This window comes from Anomalospiza imberbis, chromosome 8 (assembly GCF_031753505.1).
Source record: "Anomalospiza imberbis isolate Cuckoo-Finch-1a 21T00152 chromosome 8, ASM3175350v1, whole genome shotgun sequence".
Classification (NCBI taxonomy): Eukaryota; Metazoa; Chordata; class Aves; order Passeriformes; family Viduidae; genus Anomalospiza; species Anomalospiza imberbis.
The window spans coordinates 3411024-3438971 of record NC_089688.1 but is presented as its reverse complement, the minus strand read 5'-3'; the positions used below and the strand labels follow the sequence as shown (position 1 = coordinate 3438971).

The window sequence follows — 27948 nt, the reverse complement described above, 5'->3', positions numbered from 1 at the left end:
CCGGAGGAGGCGGGGGCGGGGGCGGGCGCAGGGCGAGAGGGGCCGGCCCAGGGCCGCGCTACGTGTCCCGCAGCCCTTATAGCCCCGGCCCGCCGGGCCCGCCGCAGCAGCACCATGTCGAGCCACGAGCGCACGGTAGGGACGCGCCGGGGAGCGGGGGGCGGGCGGTCCCTGCGGATGCCTCCGGATCCCTCTCCCTCTCCCGCGCTGGGATCCCCGGGCAGCGGCAGCCGCGGCGTCCCGGCGCCGCTCGGGAGTTCGCCAGCCCATCCATCACTCGGGCATGGGCGCGCTGGCCGGGCGCTCCGAGCATCCTCCGCTGGCATTCGGCCGCATCCCGCACCTGTCCCGCTGTGCCCCGCGGGGCCGGAGGTCCAGGCAGCGCCTGCCTCGCTCGTGGCTTTTGGGGTGTCCCCTGCCCCGGTGCCAGCCGGGGGAAGGAGCTGGCGAGGCGCTCACCGCCGCCGGCAGGCTCTCAGCATCGCTGCGCAGCCACACGGCAAAGCAAAGCAATCATAGCCAGGGCACAGCTCAGTTAGAAATTAAAATTGCAAATCGCAGCCGCAGCCAGACATCGCGTTCCGCTTGCCAGCTGCCCTCCCCTACTCCTTGGATGTGGGATGGGAGCTCTGGGTCCCTCTGGCTGTGCGTACGTTTTCCAGGTTTTAAATCAGAACCAGAAGAACTCTTGACGTAAGACTTTCGGGCTGCTTTCTGCTGGTTGATTTGATTTCTTTTTTTTTTTCTTTTTTTTTTTTTTTTTTAACTTTGCCATAAACTTTTCCGATGGATTTGATGCATTTTGGACACAGTGGTAATCTGTCCGGGGAGGAATGCACCCAAACCCACACGGAACAAAGCGCGCCTGTGCAGCAGGGCGTTCGTGGAAACGCGAAAACCTGTGGCTTAGGGATTATTTCAGGCAGGGGAGGTGCGAGCCCTGAGCTGTGTATGGGAGTTCTGTTTATTGCTGTGACAGGAGAGAGGTATTGCTGAACTTCCAGAATAATCCCTCTCCTTTGCCTCCACCCTGGGCTGGAAAAATGACCTTTATAAGGGAGTTTCTGGCTGACCTTTGTGCCGTGGCTGTCAAAACAGATGCTATCAGCTTGACAGTTGTGGGCGGATTTTTGTGTGCTTATCTGCCAGGTGTCTGATGGAGTGAGAAAAGGCGTGATTTTGCTAATTACAAGAGGTTTGGGGAGTGATGGTGAAACGGTGATGTCCCATTAGTGATCTTCCTGTCCCTTGCCAGGAAGATGTGGTTGCACAGTGTAAAGGAAGTTCTCTCTCCAAACTGCAGCCTCAGCAGCTTCTTGGTTTCAGCCATCTCCAGTTTATATCAAAGGCCTGGATAAAGAATTTCACTTTGGTCAGGGTCCTTCGACCTTTTTTTGTGCCCACAATTTGTCGTGACACCTGTTGTAGCTGCAACAGCCAAAGGTGTTCCATTTTAAAATGAATAATTTATCCTGTTGAGATCCCTACTGGTACAGCAGTAGGATCATCCATTCTTTGTTCTCCCAGTAACATGAATCCTTATTACTCCTCAAAATCCTTGCTGCTACTAAAACCTCAGTTTTATCACAGTTTCGTGGTGTGTTTGTCCCACGGAGCAGGTTTTGTGAGGCTGGATGTTACCAGCTTTGTTCATCAGCTGAGGGGATGTCAGAGCTGGGTTTTGCAGGTGATGTCGATCAGCTGTCAGTTTTGGAAAGGCACAGCAGTGCCAGCTGTTGTGAGCTGGACCACTGTGTTATTTGACAGTGCTCCTCAAGTTGCAAACTTGAATAACTAGAAGCCCGGGATTTAAATCCTAAATTCAGCCTGAATAATGCTCTCTGGAGTTTGAATCTGGTTTAAGGATGCTTTAATTGCACACCTATTTATTAACTGATAATATGATAAGGTGTAAAGAAGAATTTTTTTTGTTTTGTTTTGGTTTTTTTTGCTTCTGCATGTGTTGTCCTTAAAAATGAGCATGGTACCTTAATGCTGCCTCGTGTGAGGATCAGAGTCTTGGTGTGCAGGAATCTCTCTTTGGCTGGTTAATGTGGAAACGCTTTGTGCTCTCTTCATTTCTGTTCATGACACTGCAAGAGGCATGAAGTCCTCTACGTGCCAGGCAGTGCCCTCCTATTCCCAGCCCTCACTGACAGAAAGCATTTATTCCTGGCCAGTTTCAGGACTGACTTTTTGGGCAGTTCTGTAACGATGACCTTAAAGCCTTAATGTCGCTCACACAGCCCTCCTGTGTGCCTCAGTGGCAAGCCCTGCTCTCAGGAGCAAGCACACCGTGAAGGGAGTGCAGTGAGGGAGGTGCAGCTGTGGGCCTGCCCTTGTTCATTGTGTGGGCTCTTGCACAGCGTGGCTTTCAGGGCTGAGGGCTTCTTTGAGCTCTGTGGAAAGAGCAGCTCCTTCTCCCCACACCTGCGGTGCCGCCGGTATTTCCGCAGCTCGCTCCCCGTGCCCGCCGAGCGAGCGGCGTTTTCCTGACGGCCAGGAGGACACAGATGGAGCACTGTGCTCCAGAGAAGCTCGCCACGGAGCCCAGAGCCACAGCCCTGCCCTGGCAGGGTGACTGCCTGCGTGGCTTTGTGTCCCCAGGGCTGTGTGGAAAGTGCAGCTCAGCGCATCTCACGGGATGGAGGCACTGGGAGTCCTGCTCCCGGCCAGTGAAGTTTCTCTTCGGGTCCCCTTGCAGGTGCTTAGGGAGAATGAGAGCCTGGTACTAAAACTGCCTTTTTCAGAAGTGTTTCAGCTTTGTCACCTGCCTGGTGTGGCAGCAGCATCTCCCGGAATCAGACTGGTGTGGCATCCCTGGCTTGCAGTGGGATGTGCTTCCACAGCCCGGCAGGTCACAGAGCTGTAACTTCTGCTAGCTCACTTGTGTTTGTGTAGGGCTTATATGCAAACGATGTGGGCTTATTCAAATTTATTTAAAGACGAGCAACAAACCCACAAGATCAAATCAACCCTCAGGAAAGAGGTTTCGTTTCTTTGCCTAAAAACTACTCTCATGTTGAAAAAAACAGAGCTGCAGGGCAGAGTTCAGATGGACTGAGTGATACCCCAGGCGGAGCAGGAGCATATGTACATCTCCATCGATTTAATTGCCAAGCAACATGAAAGAAAAAGCTTATTAAAACACCCAAACCGTGCATTCATCTCCTCTCACACTTACTCTTAACTGTTGCCTTGAACGTAAAGAGCAAAACAACTTGAAAGTTGTTTATTTTCAAAGCAGTTCTGAGTAGCTCATCACAGTGACACTGCCTAGGGGACAGGGCAGCAAAGCCCTGATTTCAGGCAGTTAGCGTGGCTTGCTCTGCACTGAGTCACTCAATAAAGTGAGTTTTCTAAAACTCATGTTTTATCCAGCGAGTCACAAGCTGCTTGTTCTTACAGCATGATTTATTCTGTGGAACACGGTGCCCAGCTCATTGCACCGTGACGTCCAAAGGTGATTGTTTCCCAGCTGCTCATCTTACGCTTGGGATTTCTTGGTTTATTTTCTATTACTTTGTTTGCTTTATATCTCTTTTCTTCCAAGACCATGGAAAGGTGAGGTGATTAACTTCTGTTGCTTTGTTAATTATAACTTTCTCCCCTTTTCTTCCAATTTCTTCTGAAGCCCTTCACTATTAGAAAGTTCCCTTGCTGTTTCATTCACTTGGGCTGCCAGTGTGCCAGACCAGTGTTTAATAACCACACTCTGCTCTGTAAGAGCAAGCAGGTTCAATTTGGGGAATTTCAGGGAAGAAAAGACAGGAAAAGTTGCAGGTTCCTAATTATGAATGCCTTCTCCTTTTCCTGCTTGAGCCCTCCAGGGGTTGGGGAATTAAATAACCATCTTGGTGTGGTCTGAGCACCTCTGGTGGTGGTGGTGGTTGGAGTGGTGCTGCCATCCCAGGAGGTGGCCAAGGCATGGAAACCCAGCTGTAACTCCTGCAGCTCTGAGTGGGAGCACTTTGAGTCAGCGTGTTCCTTCCTGTCCTGCTGCTGGGCTCTGGCATAAATACAGACTCCAGCCTCCTCTGGTTTTCAGGCTGCACAGATCAAGTCACAGCCAGCCACAGGTCCATGCCAAAACCCCTACCACAGGTGTGGGTGTCCATCCGTGCCCCTGCAAGAGCATTTAGTCAATCAGCAAATGAAGCTGAAGACCCCACACTACCCAGACACGTGCACTGCAGCTGCAGCTTAGATTTAGGTCGCAGAGATTTTGTTTTTCTGGAGGGTTTTCAAGACAAACGCTGGCATATTTGCTTTTTTTTTTTTTTTTTTTTTTTTTTTGTTACTATTATTTTAACTGGGCTGATGTTGATCCTGGAGGGTGCCTTTAGAAATGAAAAGCCCTTGCCTATCTGAAACCAGGTGTTCTAGATAAACTCACAGCTGTACGTGCCCCCAAAAGGTAAGTGGCATGCAGGGCCTGTGTGAATGCTTGAACCTGTACTTTGGTCACACTGCTCGTACACTTTGCTTCTCAAAAACCCATTAAAAAAAAGGCTGTGTAATTCAGGTTCTCTTCAGGTTGCCATCTATGAATTTGCTGTTATCGTGAGCGGGGTGTCACAGCTGAAGGGAGTGAGAAATAGCTCTTTAATGGGTTCACAGCTTAATCATTTCCAAGTGAAAATTTACACAGAGTGTATCATTAACAAAAGGAGAGATGCAAAAAAGCCCTGCCTGTGCGTCATGCCACGGGATGCTGGGAAGTTGGGATTTGCCTGTGGGGCTGGTAGTTCCCTGCTAGCACTGCCTCCTGTCCCTCCCAGAGTGGTCTTTGCTCCTTTGCTCACAGCTTGGCTCAGTTACAGCTCCATGTGTCAAAAGCTTTGTCTGCTGAATGTGTGCCAAAATGTGTTTGGAGAGCAGAGCTTGAGGAAGGAGTTGTTTTACACAGATTTGATTTGATTTTCTGTTAGCTGCAGCACTTTGTGGGTTGTTGAGATTTTTCTGTGCATTGCTGGAAGACAACCATCTGCACCTACATTTCCAAGACTTTCTGAGCTGGAGGTCTTCATGGCCTCTCTGGCAGAACAAAATGTTTTCTTCGATATCAAACTGTATTTTAGCTTCCCATTGTGGTGCAAAGAGTGTGCTTGGGCGGGAGGTCATTTTTCAGGCCTGCCCAACCCTTCTGATGGGAAGATCATTAGGCTGTGCTGCCAGTGAGCGTGGGAAGAGGGGGACAAAGTCATTTTAGAGGAGGGGTTTTTACAGGGCTGCTACGGGGGTCTGAGCTGGGCACCTGCCTCTGGGCATGATGAGCCCCCCAGCCATGGCTGGGGCAGCTCATTGCATCTCTGGAAAGCTGATCTGAGGCCCTGGGGATGGATGTGAGGGGTGTGGAGCTCTCAGGGGTGCAGCCTGAAGTCCAGGGGAGCTGCTCTTCAAACATATGTCGTTTTTAAGTCTTAAATGTTGTGGGAGCTGAAGTCTTCATCTGCTGTTGGCCTTATTCGCCACTACCCTTCTGTGGTTGTAAAACTGGGGGTGATGCCACTCTCTGAGAGGTGCTGGGAGTTTGCATGAACTTTTGAGGGACCAGTTAACAATAATCTCCAAGGAGAATGTGGAACTGCTCTTGGACCAGCCTTTAAGCAGCATAGAATGACCAAGGGCTGTGCCCACACCTGCTTTAGGGAGGGGTAGGGGAAATGCTGAGCAGCCACTCGTTCAGGAAGAGTCCAACATCCTTGGTGCTGACTTAGGCCAGGGGCTAGGTAACCCTGTGTGCGCTCACACGTTAAAAACCCATCTTGCAGCTTGTAGGGCTCAGATGCACAGGGAGATGGGACAGGAAAGCTTCATCCTCCTGCAGTCCTCAACTTGGACTTGTCCGCTGCAGCTGGTTTTGTAGAGCAGCACATTCAGTGGTACAGCAGTGAAAACAGCCCTGTCTTCATCCAGCAGGAATTCTGAGGGGACTGAGGAGGTGCTGAGTGAGGGGAAGATCTGGCCCTGTCTGTCGTTCCCAGTGGCAGCCAGGAAAGAGTTTATGGCTGGGACACCAATGCATTGTCCCCCTTTCCACTGATTTACAACCCGAGATATCAGAGGCTGTGCCTTTCCTCCTGATAGTCCTTGATGAACTTTCCTTCCATGAATTCATCATAATGGTTTTTTCCAGCCTAGTGAACTTTTGGCCCGCCAGGCAAAGTTCCCCCATTTAACCATGTCCTGTGTGGTGCTTCTGGCTGAGTTCCCCTGAGCTCCTTCCTGCTGCTGCTTTTGCACTTTGAAAACCCTAGAAAAGGTGCTGAGGTGGACAGAGGTGTCCCGTGGCCTGCTGGTGACCATTGACCACTGCAAAGTGAGGCACATGGGGCACAAGAGGCCGGGCTCAAGGCTGGACATCCCACCTGAGGCAGGGAGAGGCACCGCGTGGCCGCACACTGAGAGCCCACCAGCCTGGGCTGGAGCCCAGCTTTTCCCTTTCCTCAGGCTGCCACCAGGTCCTGCAGAGAAGAAGCCTCACACAATAATGAGTTCTTTTACAGAATCACTGAGGTTGGAAAATCCCTCCCAGCCCATGGGGTCCCAGCTGTGCCCAGTGCCCACCTTGTGCCCAGCCCAGAGCACTGAGTGCCACCTCCAGCCCTCCCTTGGACACCTCCAGGGATGGGCACTCCAAAGCTCCCTGGGCAGCCCCTGCCAAGGCCTGAGCACCCTTTCCATGCAGAAATTCCTGCTGCTGTCCAAGCTGAGCCTCCCCTGGCACAGCTCGAGGCCGTTTCCCCCTGTCCTGTCCCTGTTCCCTGGCAGCAGAGCCCGACCCCCCCTGGCTGTCCCCTCCTGTCAGGAGTTGTGCAGAGCCACAAGGTCCCCCCTGAGCCTCCTTTTCTCCAGGCTGAGCCCCTTCCCAGCTCCCTCAGCTGCTCCTGGGGCTCCAGCCCCTTCCCCAGCTCCGTTCCCTTCCCTGGCCTCAGAAATAGATGCATTTTAAAACCTGATGAAGCTGCTTGAAAAACAGATCCTCTGTAGCTCCTGCTGCTTATGAAACCACTGGAGCTTCTCTGAAGACAGTGGATTTCTTTCCTGAGAGGGATCTGTTGGGCATAAAAGGGGGTATCTTATCCCCATATCACTGAGACCTGTTCTCAGGTTTAGGGTGCCTGTCCTGCCACGGCAGGAGGTGGGACATGTACAGTGCCATATTTACCATAGATAACCACAACCCTCTAATTAAATTCCTGAATCTCCTATTCAGGGGAAAAAAATATTTACATGTAGATACAATTCCTACCTGGAAATCTTTTTGATACCGAAGTTAATGTGTAGTCAGAATCTGTACCTTTGCCCTCTTTTCCTCTTGTTCCTGCAATCTGAGGGACTGATACTCAGTTTCCCATTTCTGTAAGCAGATCTTTTTCTCCAGGAGAAGGTAGAGAAGCAGGGCCGTGTGTTCTGGGTGGTCTTCCTGGCAGGCATCAAACCAAGGCAAGTTCTTCTGCAATGTCAAACCCATGGTTTGCAAAAGGAGCAGGGGCCCAACTGCTCAGGTGGGTTCATCTGGGGGAGATCATTTAGCAGAACCGCTCTGAATATTAAACATTGGGCCACCAGGGAGGGGTTTCGTGTTTAAATTGTTCTTTTTGTCAGTGCCTGACAGAATGCTTTGTTTGTTAAATATTCGTCCCTGCAGCTGTCCCTTGAGATTTCAGGAATGAAGACAGGGAGGTTGTTTTTATAACATCTGTCCTGGCCTTACAAGTTTATCCCAAAAATGTAGGAGCACAGGATGAGTCACTAGCTTTTCTGCATCGAGGAAATTAGAGTAGTGACATCATCTCATCCCAAGATAAGAAAAGGCCTGAGCTGGGAGCCTTCAGAGAGGCAGATTTCAGTACCCAACTGCTGATTTGGACTCACAGTGTGGAAATCAGCATCTGATTTGTGAAGTTACTGGAACATGAGCTTGATTTTGTTGATTTTCTTCTCTTTTTTTGTGTGTGCCATTGTTGTATAAAACTTGATTGTGACAACCCAAGCTGTGTGAATTTATGCCAAGAGAAAAATATTTGAGCTGCCATCAGCAAATAAGGGCTTGCTAAGAGCTCAGAAATTCTTGTGGCTTAAGAAAACACGGCTTCAGCTTAACAGCAGCTTGAAAATCTTGTGTTAGCGTGGTTTGGCATCTGCAGCTGTCTGTCTCCAGGCTGAAAGGCTGCTTGTTTTGGGGCACTGGGATGGCTCTGCTGCTCTCCTTAAGGTTTTGTGTGTTACGTTCCTGGCAGGGCCCTGGGGGCGATGCCAAAAGGAACAGCAGCGAGTGCCAAGGAGAGACTGAGCCTGCTGGGCTTTATTCAGAGCACGGGGTGGAGAAAGGGATCCCAGTCCAGCATCCCGCCCGGGACTGGGAATGCTGGCAGCCCCTCAGCCTCTGCAGGGCTGTGGTGACACGGCAGTGTCACTGCTCAGCTCAGTCTGCAGAGAAAACACAATTCCTGCACCTCCAGGTGCTGGGAAAGGAGACTCATCCCATGGGCAGGGAACAGGGGACACCAGCGTGGGAGCAGGAAGGTGGTGGCACAGCGGGGACACCAGGGAGGTGGTGGCACAGCAGGGTCACCAGCATGGGAGCAGGAAGGTGGTGGCAGAGTGAGGACACCAGCATGGGAAGCAGGAAGGTGGTGGCACAGCGGGGACACCAGGGAGGTGGTGGCACAGCAGGGTCACCAGCATGGGAGCAGGAAGGTGGTGGCAGAGTGAGGACACCAGCATGGGAAGCAGGAAGGTGGTGGCACAGCGGGGACACCAGGGAGGTGGTGGCACAGCAGGAACACCAGGAAGGTGGTGGCACAGCAGGGACACCAGCATGGGAAGCAGGAAGGTGGTGGCACAGCAGGGACACCAGCATGGGAAGCAGGAAGGTGGTGGCACAGCAGGAACACCAGCATGGGAAGCAGGAAGGTGGTGGCACAGCAGGAACACCAGGAAGGTGGTGGCACAGCAGGGACACCAGGAAGGTGGTGGCACAGCAGGGACACCAGCATGGGAAGCAGGAAGGTGATGGCACAGCAGGGACACCAGCATGGGAAGCAGGAAGGTGGTGGCACAGCAGGGACACCAGCATGGGAAGCAGGAAGGTGGTGGCAGAGTGGGGACACCAGGAAGGTGGTGGCACAGCAGGAACACCAGGAAGGTGGTGGCACAGCAGGAACACCAGGAAGGTGGTGGCACAGCAGGAACACCAGGAAGGTGGTGGCACAGCAGGGACACCAGCATGGGAAGCAGGAAGGCGGTGGCAGAGTGGGGACACCAGCATGGGAGCAGGAAGGCGGGCAGTACAAAAGATGCTTGCAAGGTTCCCATTTCCCCATCTGGGCCTGCATCCTGAGGGGTTAAACAGGCAAAACTTCCAGGGTAGCTCCTCCTTGCTGGGGTTTTCCCTTGGGAAAGAAGGGGGCTGGCCTTGTTTGAAGCATTTTCTGCCTTCGTGCAGTAAATGAATATCTGGGGAAAGTCCATAGGTTTTGTAAAATGTAGGGTTACAAGAACTAAGCTAGAGTGTAAGAGATGCCAAGATTTCTCATTGTTCTTCAATCTGATTGTAATCAAATCTCTGCTTCCACATACAAAACCCCGGTTTTCCCTCTCCTCTCCTTTTCTTTGGAGTATCAGTTTTGCTCTTCTTCAGCAAATGACTCTTTTACAGGAGGTTTTCTCCCCTGGTTGCTCATGGATACAGTATCACCCTTTTGCCACAGCAGCCCTGGTAAAAGAAAATATTTTTTAAAGGAAAAATTTGATAAATGTAATTTTTATGCATCGAATGCAACTGGTAGGAACAATTTTTTTTTTTCAGTATGCTGGGAGGAGCTGGGAGGATTTTTATAATGATAGGGTAGCTCACTCTCCTGAGGCTTAGAGAAGTGTTTGACTTCAAACTCAGAATCACAGAACCTCCTGGGTCATCAAGTCCAATTCCTGACCCCGCACAGGACACCCCAATAATCCTTCCACGTGCTTGATCCCACTGCTTGCCTGTGAAAGTGAAGGTTTGCTTGATCATTCTATCATTTTAAAAGCCCATTCTACCATTTGCAAATAGGATTAGCTGTAAACATTTCAAAAGCCTCTATTTTTATTTAGATCTAATTTTTCCTTCCTGGAGACATGTCCAGGCTGCGGTACCAAAATAGGGTGTGTGTGAAACGCTTGACTGGAAAAAAATGAATCATATTCCTGCTGCTGAGAGCTTGCCCTATAAATAAAAAGGCAGCTGGGGGAGTCCTGACCCTGCCCTGGCTCTTGGGTCAGGGTTTCCCTGGGGCTCTGAGCGCTGCCAGCTGGATGCCTGTGCTGAGTGAGCGCAGTGCTCCTCAGCCTCGGCGTGAGCCGGGATTTCGGGAGCGAGTCCCTCTCCAGAGCAGGATGCTGCTGCAGCCTGCCGTGAGCTGCAGCTCCTGGACAGCTTCCAGATCCATGTCTGTGCCAGCTGCAGCAGGCAGGGGTGAATTGAGGGCACCATAAGGACATGGGCTTGGACCTGATGGGCCACCGTGATGGCCAGCGTGGCTTTCTGGTGCCTGATCTCCTTCTGCAGCATCACAGAGCTCTGCCTTCTCTGGGTGGCTGAGCAAGGGTTGGCCTGAGGCTGTTGTGTGCACTCAGGGGATCTCTCAAATGCCCTCCTCAGCTCCCATCTGTCCTTCATTTCAACCCCTCAGCTGTTGAATGTGGCACTTGCAGTTGGTTCTTGCCTTGCTTCCACTCGGCATCCAGCCATGGTGGTGCTGGTTGAAGAACTGGGGGTGTGGAGACAGGAAGAGGTGCTGCCCTAAGAACCAGAGTTTATACTTGAATTCCCACTGGGAGATGGCAAAATGTCCATGCAATTTGTTGGGAAAACCCTAAGCCCAAAAGGGCAACAGAGCCAGGGAGGGGTTCTGATGAGAAGCAGCTCAGGGAGCTGGTGGGGCTCAGCCTGGAGAAAAGGAGGCTCAGGGGGGACCTTGTGGCTCTGCACAACTCCTGACAGGACGGGGAAGAGCCTGCAGGGCTCAGGCTGTGCTCCCAGGGAATAGGGACAGGATGAGAGAAAACAGCCCCAAGTTGTGCCAGGGAGACTTAGACTGGATATTAGGAATCTTTTTTTATGGAAAGGGTTGTAGAACGTTGGAATGGGCTGCACAGGGAAGTGGTGAAATCACCATCCCTGGAAGTGTTCAAAAAACATGTGGATCTGGCCCTTGAGGACTTGGTTTAGTGGTGAACACAGTGGTGGTGCTGGGTTGATTGTTGGACTTGATGATCTTCAAGGTCTTTCCCAGCCTTCACACCTCTGTAAGCCTATGATAAATGTTTCTTGTCTGGTGCATTTTCTGTTAAATGTGCAGTGGTTCTGCTCCCAGCAAACATCAGTGATGTCTGGGAGAGGCCCCACAGACCTCGTGCTTTTAACTGTCAGATGAGAAGAGAAGAGAAGATGCTCCCTGATAAGATCTTGAGTAGTCACACATAATTTATGTGGGCAAGCACAGCTACTCCCTTCCAGGGCCAATTACTTCAGGAGGAGCTGAGGTCACTCTTTGGGATGCTGTGAATTGAGCAATGGTGGCTCTCAGAGCAGAGAACACTGATGATTCCTGATTTCCAGCAAGACCCCCCTGTTTCAGAGGCCACATCTCTTTACTCAGGAAAAACCTCCTGCCTCTGGCTGCAACCTGCTTTCACATAGCAGGGCAGCATCTTGTCCCACCAGGGTGGCTGATGGAAAGCTTCTTCCCTTTGGAAACTAAGCCAAGAGACCCTTGACAGGCAGCTCAGTCAAGCCTGATCCTGAAGACAGCCAAGATCTTGGTGTCCTCCTGTTTGCCACCTTCATGGAAGGGTTCAGTAGGAGGGGAGGCCAAAAGCAGAGTTAGGGTTTGGTTTCTTGGTCTGCTGCAGCCTCAGCCCAAGGTTTGGAGCGACGTGTTTGTTTTTTTCTCATTTCCTGGATGAGGTAAGGCAGGGTGGGCTGAGCACTGAGCTCATCCAGACAGGACCAAACAGCAGATTTCCAAGGAATGGGGAGAGCGTGGCAGTGTCATCTTTAACCATCTGTCTGGCAGGGGATGCACAGCCCTTCTTTGGGACATTTATTGCCTTGTTTGGGGCTGAATTAGAAGTTCCTCTCCCAAACCTCATTTCCTTGACCCAGAATAATCCAAGACATGCTTACCAGTGTCCTAAATTGTCCCTGCTTTAGGGCCAGCATCCAGGTGTTGATGTTGTGATGATGATTGCATTATCTATTTAAATATGTCTGGTTTGCAGTGACAGGGCTAAAACCCCAAGAATCAAATGAGCAGCACAGCCCTGCATCTGATTAAACCCCCTCCACTGCTTCTCTCTGCCTCCCAACCTTCTTACAGGATGTGCTCTTCCTAGGCAAAATCTCTCCAGGATTTGCACTCAGGTCATTAATGATCAGTTTTCCTGGTGCCTTCACTCCCTTCCACCCCACTTCAGCTCTGGCTTCCCAAGCCATTCCTAGCTGGTGGATGATGAGGTGGGAAGTTGGTCTTTCCCATTCCCAGCTAAGCAAGCTCCCAGCCCAGCCATCCAGTTGCTGAGGGTTGGGAAGAGTTTCCTGGGAAGTTTGTGAACAGAGCAGAAAAATCTGAGGGGTTTGGTACCATCTGGAGCTCCCAGCAGGTGGGAGAGGTGTGCCAGTGTTGCTGAATTACAAAAATGCCCTCAGTGGTGCTTTCCCAAGCTCCCAAAGGTGCCAGCGTGCAAAATAACAGCTCTGAGATGCTCACACAGCGCAGATTTATGGCACAGCAACCTGTACTTAGAACAATCTCCTTACATCAGCCGTGTAGGAATGTGCCAGATCCTGCATCTTCCCCAGGCACGGACGTTACCGTGGCTCATCTCCTGCGGGACGCAGCCTGAACTCCTGGGGATGGCAGCAAATTAATCCATGGTGGTGCTGTCTCACCTTTGAGAGCTCAAAATGTTCCAACTTTTGACAACCCCCCACAAAAAAACCTCACAAAAAGCAACAAAACAGAACAAACAACAGAAAGCAAGTCTTGATCTTTTATTCTCTGAGTCACAGGATGTGCAGCACTCACTCACCTTTTCAGGTGCAGGGCTAGAGACGTTTTGGGTTTTTTATAGGAGCACAGACTGGTTTGTGTTGGAAGGAACCTTAAAGCCATCCAGTGCCACCCCTGCCATGGGCAGGGACACCTTCCACTGTCCCAGGCTGCTCCAAGTCCTGTCCAGGCTGGCCTTTGACACTTCCAGGGATCCAGGGGCAGCCACAGTTGCTCTGGGCACCACTCCTCAACCTCACAGGGAAGGATTTCTTTTGTATAACTAACCTCAAATTCCCCTCTTTCAGTCTGAGCCCATTCCCCGTGTTCTATCTGATGAACAGTCCCTTTCCAGCTTCCCTGGAGGCTCCCTCAGATACTGGAAAGTTCTGTGAGGTCTCCACGCAACCTTCTCTTCTCTCTCTCTGCATATGTATCCAGGATATGTTTATATCCTTGTTCCCTCCTTGTTCTTTCCTTTGCATGCCTCAGTTGGGAACATCATCCTCACAATTAACAAGGTCTTGTGGGTATTTCATGTGGAGCATTCCTTGTGGAGGTGCTGTTGCTGGAGCTGCAGGGCACAGCCAGGCTGTTTCACCTGCAGCCCTGCAGAGACTCTGGGGTCAGCGAGGTTAGGAACCACCAGAATTAGGAAGCACCAAAATTCAGGCCTCTGGCTCAGCGTTGTGCTGGGAATGGCACATGGACACATCACATTTCCTCTGCCTCCCATCCCGTGTGTGCCCAACTCGGGGCTGCTCCTGCCCCAGCTGCAGTTCTCGTGTTACACAGCCAGTAAATTAGCACCTGAAGTCGCTCTTGTTTTGCAAGCCTGATTAAAATAATAGTTGAGTCTGTCTGTGTTTGAAACTGTTGAGAAGGCAGGGAGGGTGTCCCTGCCCAGGCTCTGTGTCCTGCCTGCCCGCAGGGGGATCAGTCACCTGGCAGTGCTCCTGCAGCAAAGCCAGTCACCTTCTCCCTTCTCCCTGCTGGCACGAAGGCATCACCACCAGAAACACCCTGGGCAGAGGCAGAGAGCCTCCAAAAAATGAGTCTGTGCTGCTGAGACAGAAATCCAACTCACACCAAAGCACCAGAGTTCACCATGTGAACCATCACACCATGCTACCTCACTAATGAATTTGCATTTCTCTCCCATCTGTTTGTCCCAGCAGAGATTTCCTTTTGCCCTGAGAGCAGCAAAGGTAACAGAAGTGCTTTGTTCTGCTCTGTTTTCTCAGGGATCCACCAACGTGGTTTACCAAGCCCATCATGTCAGCAGGAGTAAGAGAGGACAAGTTGTCGGCACCAGGGGAGGATTCCGAGGCTGCACGGTTTGGCTCACAGGTATTTTTGTCCGGGTGTGAAAGCGTGGCCTCACCTGTGAAACTCCAGGAGCGTGGCTGGCAGGTGGGGATTTGGGATCTGCAGGAAACGTCAGCGTTCCCTGCGAGCCGGGAATTGCAAAACATCCCCACGTGGGAAACGCAGACACGCGGTGCTGGCGCAGCAAGATGTTCTCCCTGGCAGCTGCTGCCCATAACTAATGGTTTTTGGGATTTCCCAGCCGCTCTCAGGCTCCTTTGAACATGTCAGAGGCCCACGGGGTAGCACTTGTTGTTCCCAAGTGCGTAGCTGAGGAAGCCTTGGCTCAAATCCAGCCAGTCTTTGGCAGTGGAACGTACCCAGGGTTGTCCAAAACGCGGATGTTTTCATTCAGGAGCAGTGGGAAGTTTTCTGGGACATGTAGGTCTGCTGTGTTTGAGGCAGCAAGAGGCGGTCACCTGGCCGGGAGAATAAACGCTCCCAGCCACAGAGACACGCTGGAAGCAATCCCTTGCATTTGTTTTGTTGCCCTTCTCTTCTGCCTTGAAGTAGAAACTCATTGTTTGGGGATTAGGGGCTGCCAGAAATGACAATTGCATCTCTCATTTCTAATATTTAGACAAGTCTGTCTTTTGCCAGTTTTCCAGTTGTTCCTTTGCTTGTTAAATATTGGCATTTTCTTTGGCTGCTGGAGGATGCTGAAGGACATGCTTGGAAGGATTTGTAAAGCCATTCTAATTTCCCTTCCTGTCACCTTAGGTTGTAGATGTTGGATTAAAGCACATTGGATTTCTGTTCTGTTCTCCTCCTCAATTTTGAAGTGCCCAATCTGCTTTTATATAGTTTCTGAAGGCAAAAGCCCTACCCAAGGCAATTTCCTTCCTTTTTTGAGTATTACTCAAAAATCTTGTGTCTGAAAGGTTTGAGCTCACCTGGCTGATGATTATTCTTTCAAACACACTCCTAGAGAAGGAGGTGATGGGGGGCCTTTGCTGCCAGAGCCTGTCCCACTCCACGTGGCTGCAGCAAGATCCTCTCCTTGGGTTCAGAATGGGAGAGCAGCTGGCTCTTGTCAGTGGGAGCAGGGGGAGGAAGAGGAAGATGAGGAGAGACCTGGAGGAAGCAGCATCCTTTCAAACCTTTCCTGCTTCCTGGAACCCAGCATGGCCCAGCAAGACCCACTGCTGGGTTAGACCCCTCCAGAGGTTGAGCTGTAGATGCTTTCCTCAGGGCATTAATGCCAGTAACCCTCCAGTAACAAGGGTTGAAAAGGTGAAGGTTCATCCTTCATCTGTTAAGGATGACTCCAACTTCCTTTAGGAAGGAATGAGGTAGGGAACTTCAGACAGAAGAAGCTTGGCCGCTGGTGTCACTCGTTTTCACTCTCTTGACCTCAAACCTGACCCCTCACTTTTCTGCCTCCCCCAGGTCTTTCTGGAGCTGGCAAGACAACCATTGGCTTTGCTCTGGAAGAGTACCTGGTGGCTCATGGCATCCCGTGCTACTCCCTGGATGGCGACAACGTCCGGCACGGCTTGAACAAGAACCTGGGCTTCTCGGCCCAGGACCGCGAGGAGAACATCCGGCGCATCGCTGAGGTGGCGCGGCTCTTCGCCGACGCGGGGCTCGTCTGCATCACCAGCTTCATCTCTCCCTTCACCAAGGTAAGCGTTTGAGGATCCCAGAGATCCTGCTCTCTTCTCAGCTTCACCTCAGATGATGAAGATGGTTCTTGGAGAGGGGTTTCCTAAGTGCACCGTCGGATGCTTGGTGGAGCGCCGCTGACACGCAGCTGCGCGCAGTGTTTGGAGGGTTGGATAAATTCAGTGTTGCAAATTGATGAAAAGCTAAGAGTTTAAGATCTCCCTGCTATTAACTCCTCAGAGGCAGAAAAGAGTCACAGAAGCAGCAGCCTGTCCTAGACCTCTCACTGGTTTTTTGGAAGAAGATTTGACTGCGATTTTCACTTCCGTAGCTGCTGTTATCAGGCCGATGCAAGCAGGTCCTTTTTTCGTAGAATCAGGGAATCACTGAGGTTGGAAAAGACCTCTGAGATCATCTGTGAAAACATCTGACCATTTTCACATAGGGCAGATAATTATTCACAATCTAAAGTTCTGCTGTCCTGCCTAACGAGAAGATCTTGAGGTTTTTTGTGGGAAAAGATGAAAACAGATCAAAGTTGTAGATTTTTACAATTTCTTTTTAAAGTATCTTTAAAGAAAAGGAGGGAAGTGAGATGAAAAACCCTTATTAGAACTAGTGTACATTGAATAAATCTATAAGAGAGATTAATTTACTTGTGTCAAAATCTAGGGAGGTCTTTTTGCTGCAATTCAGATTTTTCCCATCTTTCTTCTAACAGGATCGTCTAAACGCACGGAAAATTCACGAGGCAGCTGGACTTCCTTTCTTTGAAATCTTTGTAGATGCTCCTCTAAATATTTGTGAAAGCAGAGATGTGAAGGGCCTGTACAAAAAGGCAAGAGCTGGAGAGATCAAAGGTATGGAGGAGTGAGACCTTATTTTGCCTTTTGCTTTCCAAAGCTTTGGATGCCTTGTCCTGGCAGTGCCACACCCAGGGGTGGGTGTCTAAAGGCCCTTTGTAGTACACAGGAGGATCCTGTTCCCCTAATCTTACTGTGACAAGTGTCACTTGTTGTACCCAGCATGGTTGAATGCCCCCTGGTTGTTTGTATAGTGTTCTTGGCTCCAAGGCACTGATTATTCTATTAAATACATTTAATTTGGGGGTTAATTGTCTGTAGGATTCACGGGGATTGACTCAGAGTACGAGAAACCCGAAGCTCCGGAGCTGGTGCTGAAAACAAACGTTGCATCGGTGTCTGAGTGCATCCAGCAGGTCGTGGAGCTCCTCCAGGCACAGGTGGGTCACTTTTATGTCACCACCACTGGCAGCTTTGGAACCTGCTTTGGGACACTGCCTTTTTGGTGTGCCTGTGAAAACCAGCATGTTACGAGTGCTGCCTGTCTCTGTCTTTCAGAACATCGTGCCCCAAGGCTCAGCCAAGGATGTTCTGGAGCTCTTTGTGCCTGAGGATAAACTCAGCAGTGTCCGGGCTGAGGCAGAGAAGCTGCCAGCGCTGGAGATCACCAAGGTATTGTCACACACAGGTTCTGACACTGTTTAGCTGCTCCACGGGTGGAAGCTTCCAGGAGGATGTTGCCAGAGGGGCCTGTGTTCTTCTGATGGCCCTGACCTTTTGTGGCTGTGGTTTATGGTGAGCTGAGGTGGGTTCCTGACCCTCAGCCATTTTCTGCCATGCCTCCCCCCTGTGTGCTGCAGGGTGTCAGTCTCCTCTGCTGTGTCCATACAGCCCCACAAGTTCACCTGCCAGAGGGCAGGGTTAGATGGGATATTGGGAGGCCCTGGCACAGGGTGCCCAGAGCAGCTGTGGCTGCCCCTGGATCCCTGGAAGTGCCCAAGGCAAGGATGGACCAGACTGGGATAGTGGAAGGTGTCCCTGCCCATGGCAGGGGTGGGATTGGATGGGCTTTAAGGTCCCTTCCAACCCAAACCATTCTGGGATTCCAAGTTGTGCTGTGAAACTGTGTGAGCCTGGCTTAAAAAGCTCCAAGATACATCCCCTATGTCTTTCTCCCCCTTATGAATGCCCTGTATTTGAAGCAAAAGAAAATGAAAATGCTGTTTCAGCAGAAGGGAAGGAAAAGCAACCTCTGAGCATGACACAGTGACAAGGGTGTGACAGGAGTGTGACCCCTTTGGGTTTGTTTTGCAGCTGGATCTGCAGTGGGTGCAGGTGCTGGGCGAAGGCTGGGCCACTCCTCTGACAGGATTCATGCGGGAGGCAGAGTACCTGCAAGTGCTGCACTTTGGCACCCTGCTCAACGGTATGGATCCCCTGTGTCCTCCTGTCCTGCCTTGTGGCACACACCAGACCTCCTGAAGGTGGCCAAGGTCACCCTGCTGTGGCCACAGCCCTGCTCACAGCTCTGACATCTTGCACGGTGCTGCTCAAACCTCCCGGGAGTTGTTGTGTGGCTCTTGTCGTGCTTGGCTGTACCAGGGTGTAAATAGAGATGCAAACCCAGGGCCAAGGAAGCAGGGAGGCTGCCAGGCTCAGCTGGAGGTGGGAGGAGAAGGCAGCTGCTTCTTGGAAACAGGAGCAGAGCCTGGTTTTGCCCCCCACCCCATTTCCCTGCTTCTCCAGCATGGTAGCTTGAAGTAAATCTGATTTATCTGTGCACTAGCAGCCTGTTAGAGAAGCTTCATCCCTGGAAGAGGCAAAGAGGGCTCAGGTGATGCCCATCCACAGCTGAGACTGGGGTACAGATGTTTCCACCCCATTTCTCAGCTGTGGATGCTGTTGCTGTGACTTCATCTGCACATGGGGTGTTCACATTGGGGTTTGTAGACCTGGCAGTGATCTCTGCCTTCAGGGATCTGGGTAAGCAAGTCCCTTTGAGCCTTGCATGTCTTCTAGATGATCCTGTGGTCCCACAGGGCAGTGATTTGCTGCTGTTGCTCAGATTTGGGCACCGTGCAGCAGAGGCAAAGCTCGGGACTGCTCACTTTGCACTGTGGGAGTGTCTGTGTGGGGCTCTGCTCCCAGACACGCCACAGCCTTTCACCTCCTGCCCAATGTGCAAAGAGCATTCAGAAGCACATGTCCCTGTTATCAGAGCTCCCTCTGTGGTCTTTGAGCTGCCTGGTGTGCCTGGGGAGGTCGCAGAGGGCCCTGGGATGGCCACGTTGCTCCAGAGCCCCGTACTTTGCGCTGAAGGCTCATCCCAGAGCGCATCTGGTTTTGGGGTGCCCTCCCAAACCTGCCAACCTCCCTGAGCACGTCTCCTCTGAGCTCCGCGGGCAGATGTTCAGGGTTTGCAGAGCTCTTTGGGGAGCAGGGACAAAGGCCAGGAGAGCAGCTTTGCAGGGGGATGAGCTCTCCAGAGCAAGGTCTGTGTAGCAGAGGGCAGCAGCATCTGGAGATCCTGTCTCCATGGGTGTCTCCAAACTCAGCATCGGTGTGGCCAGGCCCTCAGGGTGACATCTGGGTGGGAGAGAGAACACCAGGTGCTCCTGGAGAAGCTTTGGGAAGTGGTGGAGGGTTCCATCTCCTGGTGCAGAGGCCGGGGTGTGGCACTGCCAAGGAGAGGCTTGAGCCTGCTCTTCCCAGAGCCATCGGCACAGCCCTTGTGCCCTGACGGGGTGGCTGATGGTTTGGGCAGCTCCTGTGGTTTTCTGGGGACACTTGTTCAAGCCAGTGCTCTGCAGTAAATCCCTCCTGGATGCCCCACCAGGTGGGTGGTGTAGGTAGGGCCACCAGGAAGGGGGTGGACCTGCAGCAATGCAGCAGTGGCCCGTGACTCTGTCAGAGGGGCGACAGTGACAGTGGAGGTGTTGGATCACACTCAGTGTGAGGCTGTGGTAGCACCATGGCCACACCAGTAGGAGCTTTTAAATGCTTTGAGTCTTGAAATGGTTTCTGTAACGTGCCCCTGAGCGTTAATTATCTTAATTATGTTTGTGTTCTCCCAGGAAAGAGGCGCTTGGTAGCTGGTATGTATGGAACTGTTCTCAGGCTCTGCACAAATTACCTCAGTTGAGATTCTTTTTGCCTATAATTTTTTGAGATTTACCCAAAAAAAACCCAAAAAACAACCAAAACCAAAAAACCAACTTGAAGTTATTATGAAATTATTACAGCCATGGCCCGTTTATGATCCAGGCAGTTATGACGTGGCCTGACACACCCCGTGTCCTAGGGACCAGTCTGCACAAAGATCCCAGTTGTGTAATTTTGTAATTACCTGCACTGGAGTGATCTTTTGTTACCTCTCCATCCTGCACTTGGGAACGGAGCCTGAAGATTCTCGTTTTCAGCAGCATTTGTTGGTTTAATAATGCAGTTTGTTTTGTTTTGTTTTTTTTTTTTTTTTTTCCTGTGCTGGCTTCATTGACTGATCATTATTAATATGATTTAAATGTATGAAGTTGATATTGATTGGATCCCATGTGAATATAATTATGATTATTCATGAAAATTGCTGCCTGGCAGATGAATGATACCCAGTCATGAATTTAAAGTAAATGCAAATAATTTAATAAAAATTAAAGTAAAAATCTATGTCATAGTCAAAATCCTCAAATTAAGACTCTCAAGGGTCCAATCTGATTTCAGTCAGATCAGAATGAATTGAATCAGTGATTTGTTTGTGACTAGAAACCCATCAAAGAGATCAATTCTGTACTGACATTGGAATATTGTTAATATCCAAATATCCAAGGAGAAATGGGAGGACCTCAGTGGAACACTGGGAAATTGGGAGAGTTTGGTTAAAACCAACATGATTCCAAGCTATTTAGGGACAACGCTGAAATTAGAAACTAGGTGTGCATTTACAGACTCACACAGAAAACAGATTTGAAATGGGCAGTGCAGAGATGTAAAGGAGGAGTAGCAGTATAGAGATAGCCAGGAAAAAACCCAAAAAAGGGAAAAAAAAAACCCCAAATTAAAACTGAGCGTGGTGGAAGAGGCAGCCCAGGAGGTGTGCAGGCAATGGGGTGCTCCAGGGAACACCAGCCTGGAGCCATCTCCACAGAGGTGGTTCTCCTGGAGGAGAAGGCTTTTTCCAAGCACATTGAAATTTTTCAATTATCCAGGGTTGCATTTTAATTTTAAATGTGCTTTTTCCAGCACATTTAAATTTTTCATCTACACAAGCAGCTAACAAAGAACCAGGGAAAGGGAGAGTGCGGGAACTGAGATGCTCCAGGTGTCTAGGAGACACCTCTGGCCCTTAGATAAGGAGCTTAGATATTCTGCTAACATCACCATTTTTTAGCAGTGCAGAGAAAACTGCTGCAATGACTGATTTTCCATGAAAACCTCTGTTTCCTGTGTTCCTGGGGCTGGTTAAAATTCTTGTCCACACAGGATGGTGTTCAACCCCTCCCCTTCAAGGGTTGTGAGCATCCCCACAGTGCTGCAGGTGTCCCTGTGTCCTGGCTTAGGGCAAATTTGGGAGAAAACCTCCAAAAGGGTTCCTCTAGAAAGCAAATTGAAGCAGCCCCTCCCCCAGCTGGTTCAGGAAAATATTTCCTTGGAGAAAAGTGAAAAAGACCCTGTTTATTTAGCAGGCAAAGCATTCACCAGCAAAAAAAATGAACAATATTAAGCAATAGAGCCTCTCGCTGTTCTGAAGAGATGACAAACTCAGAAAGTCCCCTGAGCTCAGCTCACTCAGTCTCTTATCAGTCTCTTACCAGCCCCTGTGGCACTGGAAATGCCGTGGCCCAGGCCCAGCCTGGTGGGCTACAGGTGCAAGCGGCCGCTGCTGTTCTGGGTGTTCAGTCCAGAGCAGATTTAAACAGGTCCAAAGAAAAGGAAAAACCACAGTGCAGGGAAGTTCTCTGCCTCAGCCAGCTAAAACGAACTAAAAGAAAGGAGAGCTCTGTCCCACTGTCTGTCTGTGAGAAGGATGCAGGGGAGCAGGGTTCACTCTCAGAACCACTCCTAAAGGTGCAAAACTTATTTCTGGGCTAAACATGTGGATGGGGATAATCCTGGAGTGACCAAGGCAGGGATACCATTCAGCACCATGAAAGTCACCCCAGGACACCCTGCAGGTTGCTGAGCTGCTCTCGCTGTGTCTCGGCAGACGGCGTGGTGAACCTGAGCATCCCCATCGTGCTGCCGCTGTCGGCGGAGGACAAGCAGCGGCTGGAGGGCAGCGCGGCGCTGGCGCTCAGCTTCCAGGGCCGCCGGCTGGCCGTGCTGCGCGGCCCCGAGTTCTTCGCGCACAGGAAGGAGGAGCGCTGCGCCCGCATCTGGGGCACCACCTGCCCCCGCCACCCGCACATCCAGGTGGGTCCATGTAGGATGTGCCCCTCGCTGACGGAGTTAAAAAGTTACCCTTGGTCTACTTATAAAGGGAAAAAAAGCCCCGGAAGTTTCTCTCCTCAACTTGGTTAAAAGACACATCATAGGACCTTGGAGACTTCACCTCAAACTTTAGCATAGCCAGTTGGACAGGAACCAAAAAGTCCCACCTAAGCAATTCACTAGAAAAGAAGAGAACTGTGAGAATCCAGGGCATCCCTGTGGCTGCCCTGGAAGGTCTGGGACCCTGGCAGGGGGTCAGGAACCCCCTGTACAGAGCCCCGAGAGACACTGTCTCTGATCTCTGTCCATGGAAAAGAGTTTTCAGTCTTTCAGGATGAATTACGAGCTCTGAGTGTTTGATATAAGTAGTAATTAGTGTGGCACGGGTGCAAAAGTAGAATTTTAGGATTCTAGATAAGGGGTTAAAAGGAGGCAAGATGGAGGAAACTGGGCGTGCCTTGTCCTTCTTCTTCTTCTTCATGCTCTCCATGTTTCACTGTGGTGTTGGCATTCTTCTGTTGGTTTGGGCTGGGGACACACTGCTCAACATGGGTGATAGGTATTGGCACGTTATTGTAAATACAGCACACGTAGTTTTTGGTATATAATGTTTGTAACATCCCACTGAGGGGCAGAGCCCCACACGCTGTCCTGCGAGACAGACCTGCTGCAGGTCAGAGAGAAAACATTTTAGATAAGAAGAAATAAACACCCTTGAAAACCAGCACAGATGAATTACGAGTCCTTCTTCGGCAGCGGGGCTGAAAGACAGAGATTTTACAATCTCGGGATCATTTAAATATCACAGATCCCGACAGAGAACAAAAGAAGTTAATCGCTTTTGTGAAGTGTTTTAGCAGGAGCAAGAACCTCTTGCCCTGGCTCGGTTTTTCTCTGTAAAGAGCTTTTTTATTTTACCTTTTATTAAAACTCTTTTGTTTCCAACACTGTCACAGGAGCCATCCTGCTGCTTTTATGCCACCTGAGGTAGCTGAGCTACAAAGGGTGTAAATACTTGACTCTGGCAGCTCATAAGACCTGGCTCGAATAGACAAAGTATTAGGTCCGGCCCCTCCCTGCCACGGGAAGCGCAGCCTTGGGGGTGAAACGTGGCCAGGGGATGGAGAAGTGAATTTTTCCAAGGTTTTCAGGGCAGTGGGTTTCCTGTCTGAGCTTCCAGCCCAGCTCTTTGCCGGGAACCAGTCCATCCCGAGCAGGCAGGACTAATTTTTTTTGGCTACCAGCCCATCCCAAGCAGGCAGGACTGAATTTTTGGCCACCAGCCCATCCCGAGCAGGCAGGACTGATTTTTTTTGGCTACCAGCCCATCCCGAGCAGGCAGGACTGAATTTGTGGCCACCAGCCCATCCCGAGCAGGCAGGACTGAATTTTTTGGCTTTTCCCTACGGGCAGCCAGCAGGGTTGGTATGTTTTTGCAGCTTCTCTCTTCCCACCCCGTCTGTGGCAGTACAAGGAGCATTGTCTCTCGGAAAGGGAGAGCTCTGGGTTCCACACAGTGACTTGAGCTTTCTGCTTTCCCCTCCCTTAAAATGCCTCGTTTAATTAATCAGCAGCAGGTGTGTGCCTTGCAACAGGCTCATTCCTCCTGTGTATTCCCAGGAGGAAAGCAAAGAGGGAGGTGGAGGAAGGTCTTGTGCTGGCTGTAGACTGCTGGCTGCCAGAGGGGAGTGCAGCACCCAGCTGGGTGGGGACTGGGTGGCTGCTGCCCCACCTGATGAGGTTTTGCTGCCCATGACATTCGTTCACGTGGCCACTGCAATGATGTTTTCCACCTGAGGGAAGGGAAGGTCATCCTCCAACGGGGTTCAGCCTCACGCCTCTCAAAGGAGACTGGGAGAGGGAGAAGGAAAAGTGTGCTGTCCCCTTTGCACTGAAGGTGTGTGTTATTCCCAGATGGTGATGGAGAGTGGAGACTGGCTGGTTGGTGGAGACCTGCAGGTCCTGGAGAAGATCAAATGGAACGATGGGCTGGACCAGTACCGCCTGACCCCGCTGGCTCTCAAGCAGAAATTCAGGGAAATGAATGCTGGTGAGTGCCCTGGGTTACACCAGTGACAGGGCTCTTCCTGCCCCCCTGGGCCTTGCTTGATCCATGAGTGCTCTCAAGCTCACAGCACTTCCAGTGGCTTCTGGATGCTCCCAAAACGGGGCTGTTTGGGAGGGTGGGTAGTAAAGGGGACTCAGGGCACGGCACCAAAAGTGGCACAGGGCTCCTTGGTTAGGGCAGTGCTTGTGATGGGCTGTGTCCTCAGTGGGCTGCTCTGAGGGCTGGGAAGTGCTGAGCATCCTGCTCACATCCCCCCTGGCAGGTCAGATCCTCTCTGCACTGACGTTCTTGGCCTTCACACCTGAGGCACAGCTCAGGTGTCTTCTCCCAGCTCCCCGACCCATAGAATCCCACCATGGTTTGGGTTGGAGGGACCTTAAAGCTCATCCCATTCCAACCCCTGCCATGGGCAGGGACGCCTTACACATTCCCAAGTTGCTCCAAGCCCCATCCAATGGGGATAGCAAGGGTCAGACACCCACCCTCACTCTAGAGAAGGAGCACTGGCCCTCCTGCTGGTGCCACCGAGCTTGGGGAGGTGACAGATCACTGAAGCCATCAGTGCAGGTGTCCAGTGCTGTGCACAAACATTGCAGGAGAGCTGATAGGGTTGAAATCAGCCCCAAAGGAAGGGAGTGCAGTGAAAATAACCTTGGTAGGGTGATCTGTGCGTGTGAAACACTCAGCTGAGGTGTTCAGGGCCTTGCTCGTGTGGAGACAGGGCACACACAGGTCTGACATGGCTGAGACAGGGCACACACAGGTCTGGCATGGCACACAGGGCACACACAGGTCTGACATGGCACACAGGGCACACACAGGTCTGGCATGGCTGGGACAGGGCACACACAGGTCTGTCAGGGCAGACAGGGCACACACAGGTCTGGCATGGCACACAGGGCACACACAGGTCTGTCAGGGCACACAGGGCACACACAGGTCTGACATGGCTGAGACAGGGCACACACAGGTCTGACATGGCACACAGGGCACACACAGGTCTGACATGGCAGACAGGGCACACACAGGTCTGTCAGGGCAGACAGGGCACACACAGGTCTGACATGGCACACAGGGCACACACAGGTCTGACATGGCAGACAGGGCACACACAGGTCTGTCAGGGCAGACAGGGCACACACAGGTCTGACATGGCACACAGGGCACACACAGGTCTGGCATGGCTGGGACAGGGCACACACAGGTCTGACATGGCTGGGACAGGGCACACACAGGTCTGGCATGGCACACAGGGCACACACAGGTCTGGCATGGCTGGGACAGGGCACACACAGGTCTGACATGGCTGGGACAGGGCACACACAGGTCTGGCATGGCACACAGGGCACACACAGGTCTGAGGGCACACACAGGTCTGGCATGGCACACAGGGCACACACAGGTCTGTCAGGGCAGACAGGGCACACACAGGTCTGACATGGCTGAGAGAGGGCACACACAGGTCTGGCATGGCACACAGGGCACACACAGGTCTGTCAGGGCACACAGGGCACACACAGGTCTGACATGGCTGAGAGAGGGCACACACAGGTCTGTCAGGGCACACAGGGCACACACAGGTCTGTCAGGGCACACAGGGCACACACAGGTCTGTCAGGGCACACAGGGCACACACAGGTCTGGCATGGCACACAGGGCACACACAGGTCTGGCATGGCTGGGACAGGGCACACACAGGTCTGGCATGTCAGGGCTGTGTTGAAGCTCAGAGTGTGGGAACGAGCGCTGTTTTCCCCCGACCTTTCCCTTCCAGACGCCGTCTTCGCCTTCCAGCTGCGCAACCCGGTGCACAACGGGCACGCGCTGCTGATGCAGGACACGCGGCGCCAGCTCCTGGAGAGGGGCTACAAGAACCCCGTGCTCCTGCTGCACCCCCTGGGGGGGTGGACCAAGGACGATGATGTCCCTCTGGAGTGGCGCATGAAGCAGCACGCGGCCGTGCTGGAGGAGCAAGTCCTGGACCCCAAGTCCACCATCGTGGCCATCTTCCCTTCTCCTATGCTCTATGCTGGCCCCACGGAGGTAACGCAGCCCTTGGCTGCTCAGCAGGGCGAGGCAGGCAGCCTTGTCCATGGGGGTTGTGCTCCCAGCCTGCCTGGAAAACCCCGGGAAGGGGGATGGAACCATGTCCTCACTTCGGCTCCCTGCATGGTTTGCCTGCGCTTGCTGCTGCAGCGTCCCCCACAGAGCTCTGCTCCATCAGCTCCCATCCTCTCCTGGGCTGTGGAGGGCTGGGGAGAAGGGATACAAACAGGCTTCTCCTTTTTCTGGTGGGCAGGGACGTTCATTTGTTTGCCCCCAGGGGTTTTCCTTCTGTCCCTAAATCAGTGGGATGAAGGGGGCAGATGCCGAACCTCCCCCTCCGTGTGCTGGGGGGCACCGCTTCGGCACGCTGCAAATTCAAACTGCCGCCCAGCCCAATTCCCTCTCCCTGCCTGTGGATCCCCGGGGCCTCCCTCTCCCCCAGCCCTCAGTGCCCGTGTCCCTCCCTGCAGGTGCAGTGGCACTGCCGAGCCCGGATGGTTGCGGGGGCCAACTTCTACATCGTGGGGCGCGACCCGGCGGGAATGCCGCACCCCGACACCAAGCAGGACCTGTACGAGCCCACGCACGGCGGGAAGGTGCTGAGCATGGCCCCCGGCCTCACCTCCGTGGAGATCATCCCCTTCCGGGTGGCTGCCTACAACAAGCTCAAGAGAGCCATGGATTTCTACGACCCCAAAAGGTAATGCGGCAGCGACCTCGTGGTTTCTTCACAACGTGGGGTTTGTGGGCGCCTCAGGCTCGCAGCTCTCCGGGGGACAGGGAAAAGCCATGTTCCTCCCAAGGAGAGGAATGGGGGCACAGCCTGGGAAAGCCACCTGTGTGTTCCTCCAAGAGCTGCTCCCAGGTGTCACATGAAACGAAAGGTGCCACCAGGGAGGAAAAGCAGCACAGCCTGGGGGCTGAGAGGCTGTAGGAAGGCAGCCTCCCACAGCTGGGAAGTGTTATGGACACTACAGCTCCTCTGGGATGAGGAGCCCTGGGGGGTGACTCGGGCCAGCTGTGCTGATGTCACCTGTCTCTGTTTCACACAGGCACGATGATTTTGACTTCATCTCAGGAACACGCATGAGGAAGCTTGCTCGGGAAGGGGAAAACCCCCCGGACGGCTTCATGGCCCCCAAAGCCTGGAAAGTCCTCACCACCTACTACCAGTCACTGGAAAAAAAGAATTAACTCCTCCTCCTCCTCCTCCTCCCTAGAAATACCTGTATTAAGAGTGAGCAATGATCAGTTGATTCCCTGTGACACACTTGGCATGACCCTGGGATTTTCCTACCTGGGTCAGAGTGTTTTTTACCAATCAGAACTACTTTGAGCCTGATGCTTCTCCCTCTAAAGCTGCTGGGAGTGTCCCCATGGAGCTGGAAGGGATGGGGAGTGGGGCCTTTGTTCCCAGCTGGCACCAGGACGTGCCACTGGGATGGCCACGGTGCTGCCAGCGCCACCCAGCAGCTCCCAGTGCAGAGGGGACCAGGATCAATCCTGCCTGTGCCCTGCCAGGAGCAGAAATGAAGAAGTGCCTTTCCACATTGTGCCTTAGACAGTTTTTGCTAATTAACAGCAGAATCTT

The 27948-nt window shown here is 52.1% G+C and overlaps 1 protein-coding gene across 2 annotated transcripts; it reads left to right on the top strand.

Moving 5' to 3' along the window:
• On the top strand, window positions 1–27947 carry PAPSS2 (3'-phosphoadenosine 5'-phosphosulfate synthase 2). Of its 2 annotated transcripts, XM_068197010.1 has the most exons (13): window positions 1–135; window positions 14288–14393; window positions 15801–16036; window positions 16738–16876; window positions 17141–17259; window positions 17378–17491; window positions 18134–18245; window positions 19894–19914; window positions 22020–22225; window positions 24158–24293; window positions 26086–26354; window positions 26828–27057; window positions 27410–27947. In XM_068197010.1, exons 1-13 carry the CDS (start codon window positions 115–117, stop codon window positions 27549–27551), a joined length of 1851 nt encoding a protein of 616 aa, XP_068053111.1. In that variant the 5' UTR covers window positions 1–114; the 3' UTR covers window positions 27552–27947. The 2 variants fall into 2 exon arrangements, with proteins under 2 accessions (XP_068053111.1, XP_068053112.1); XM_068197011.1 differs by lacking the exon at window positions 19894–19914.
• The last annotated feature ends 1 nt before the right edge of the window (window position 27948 follows it).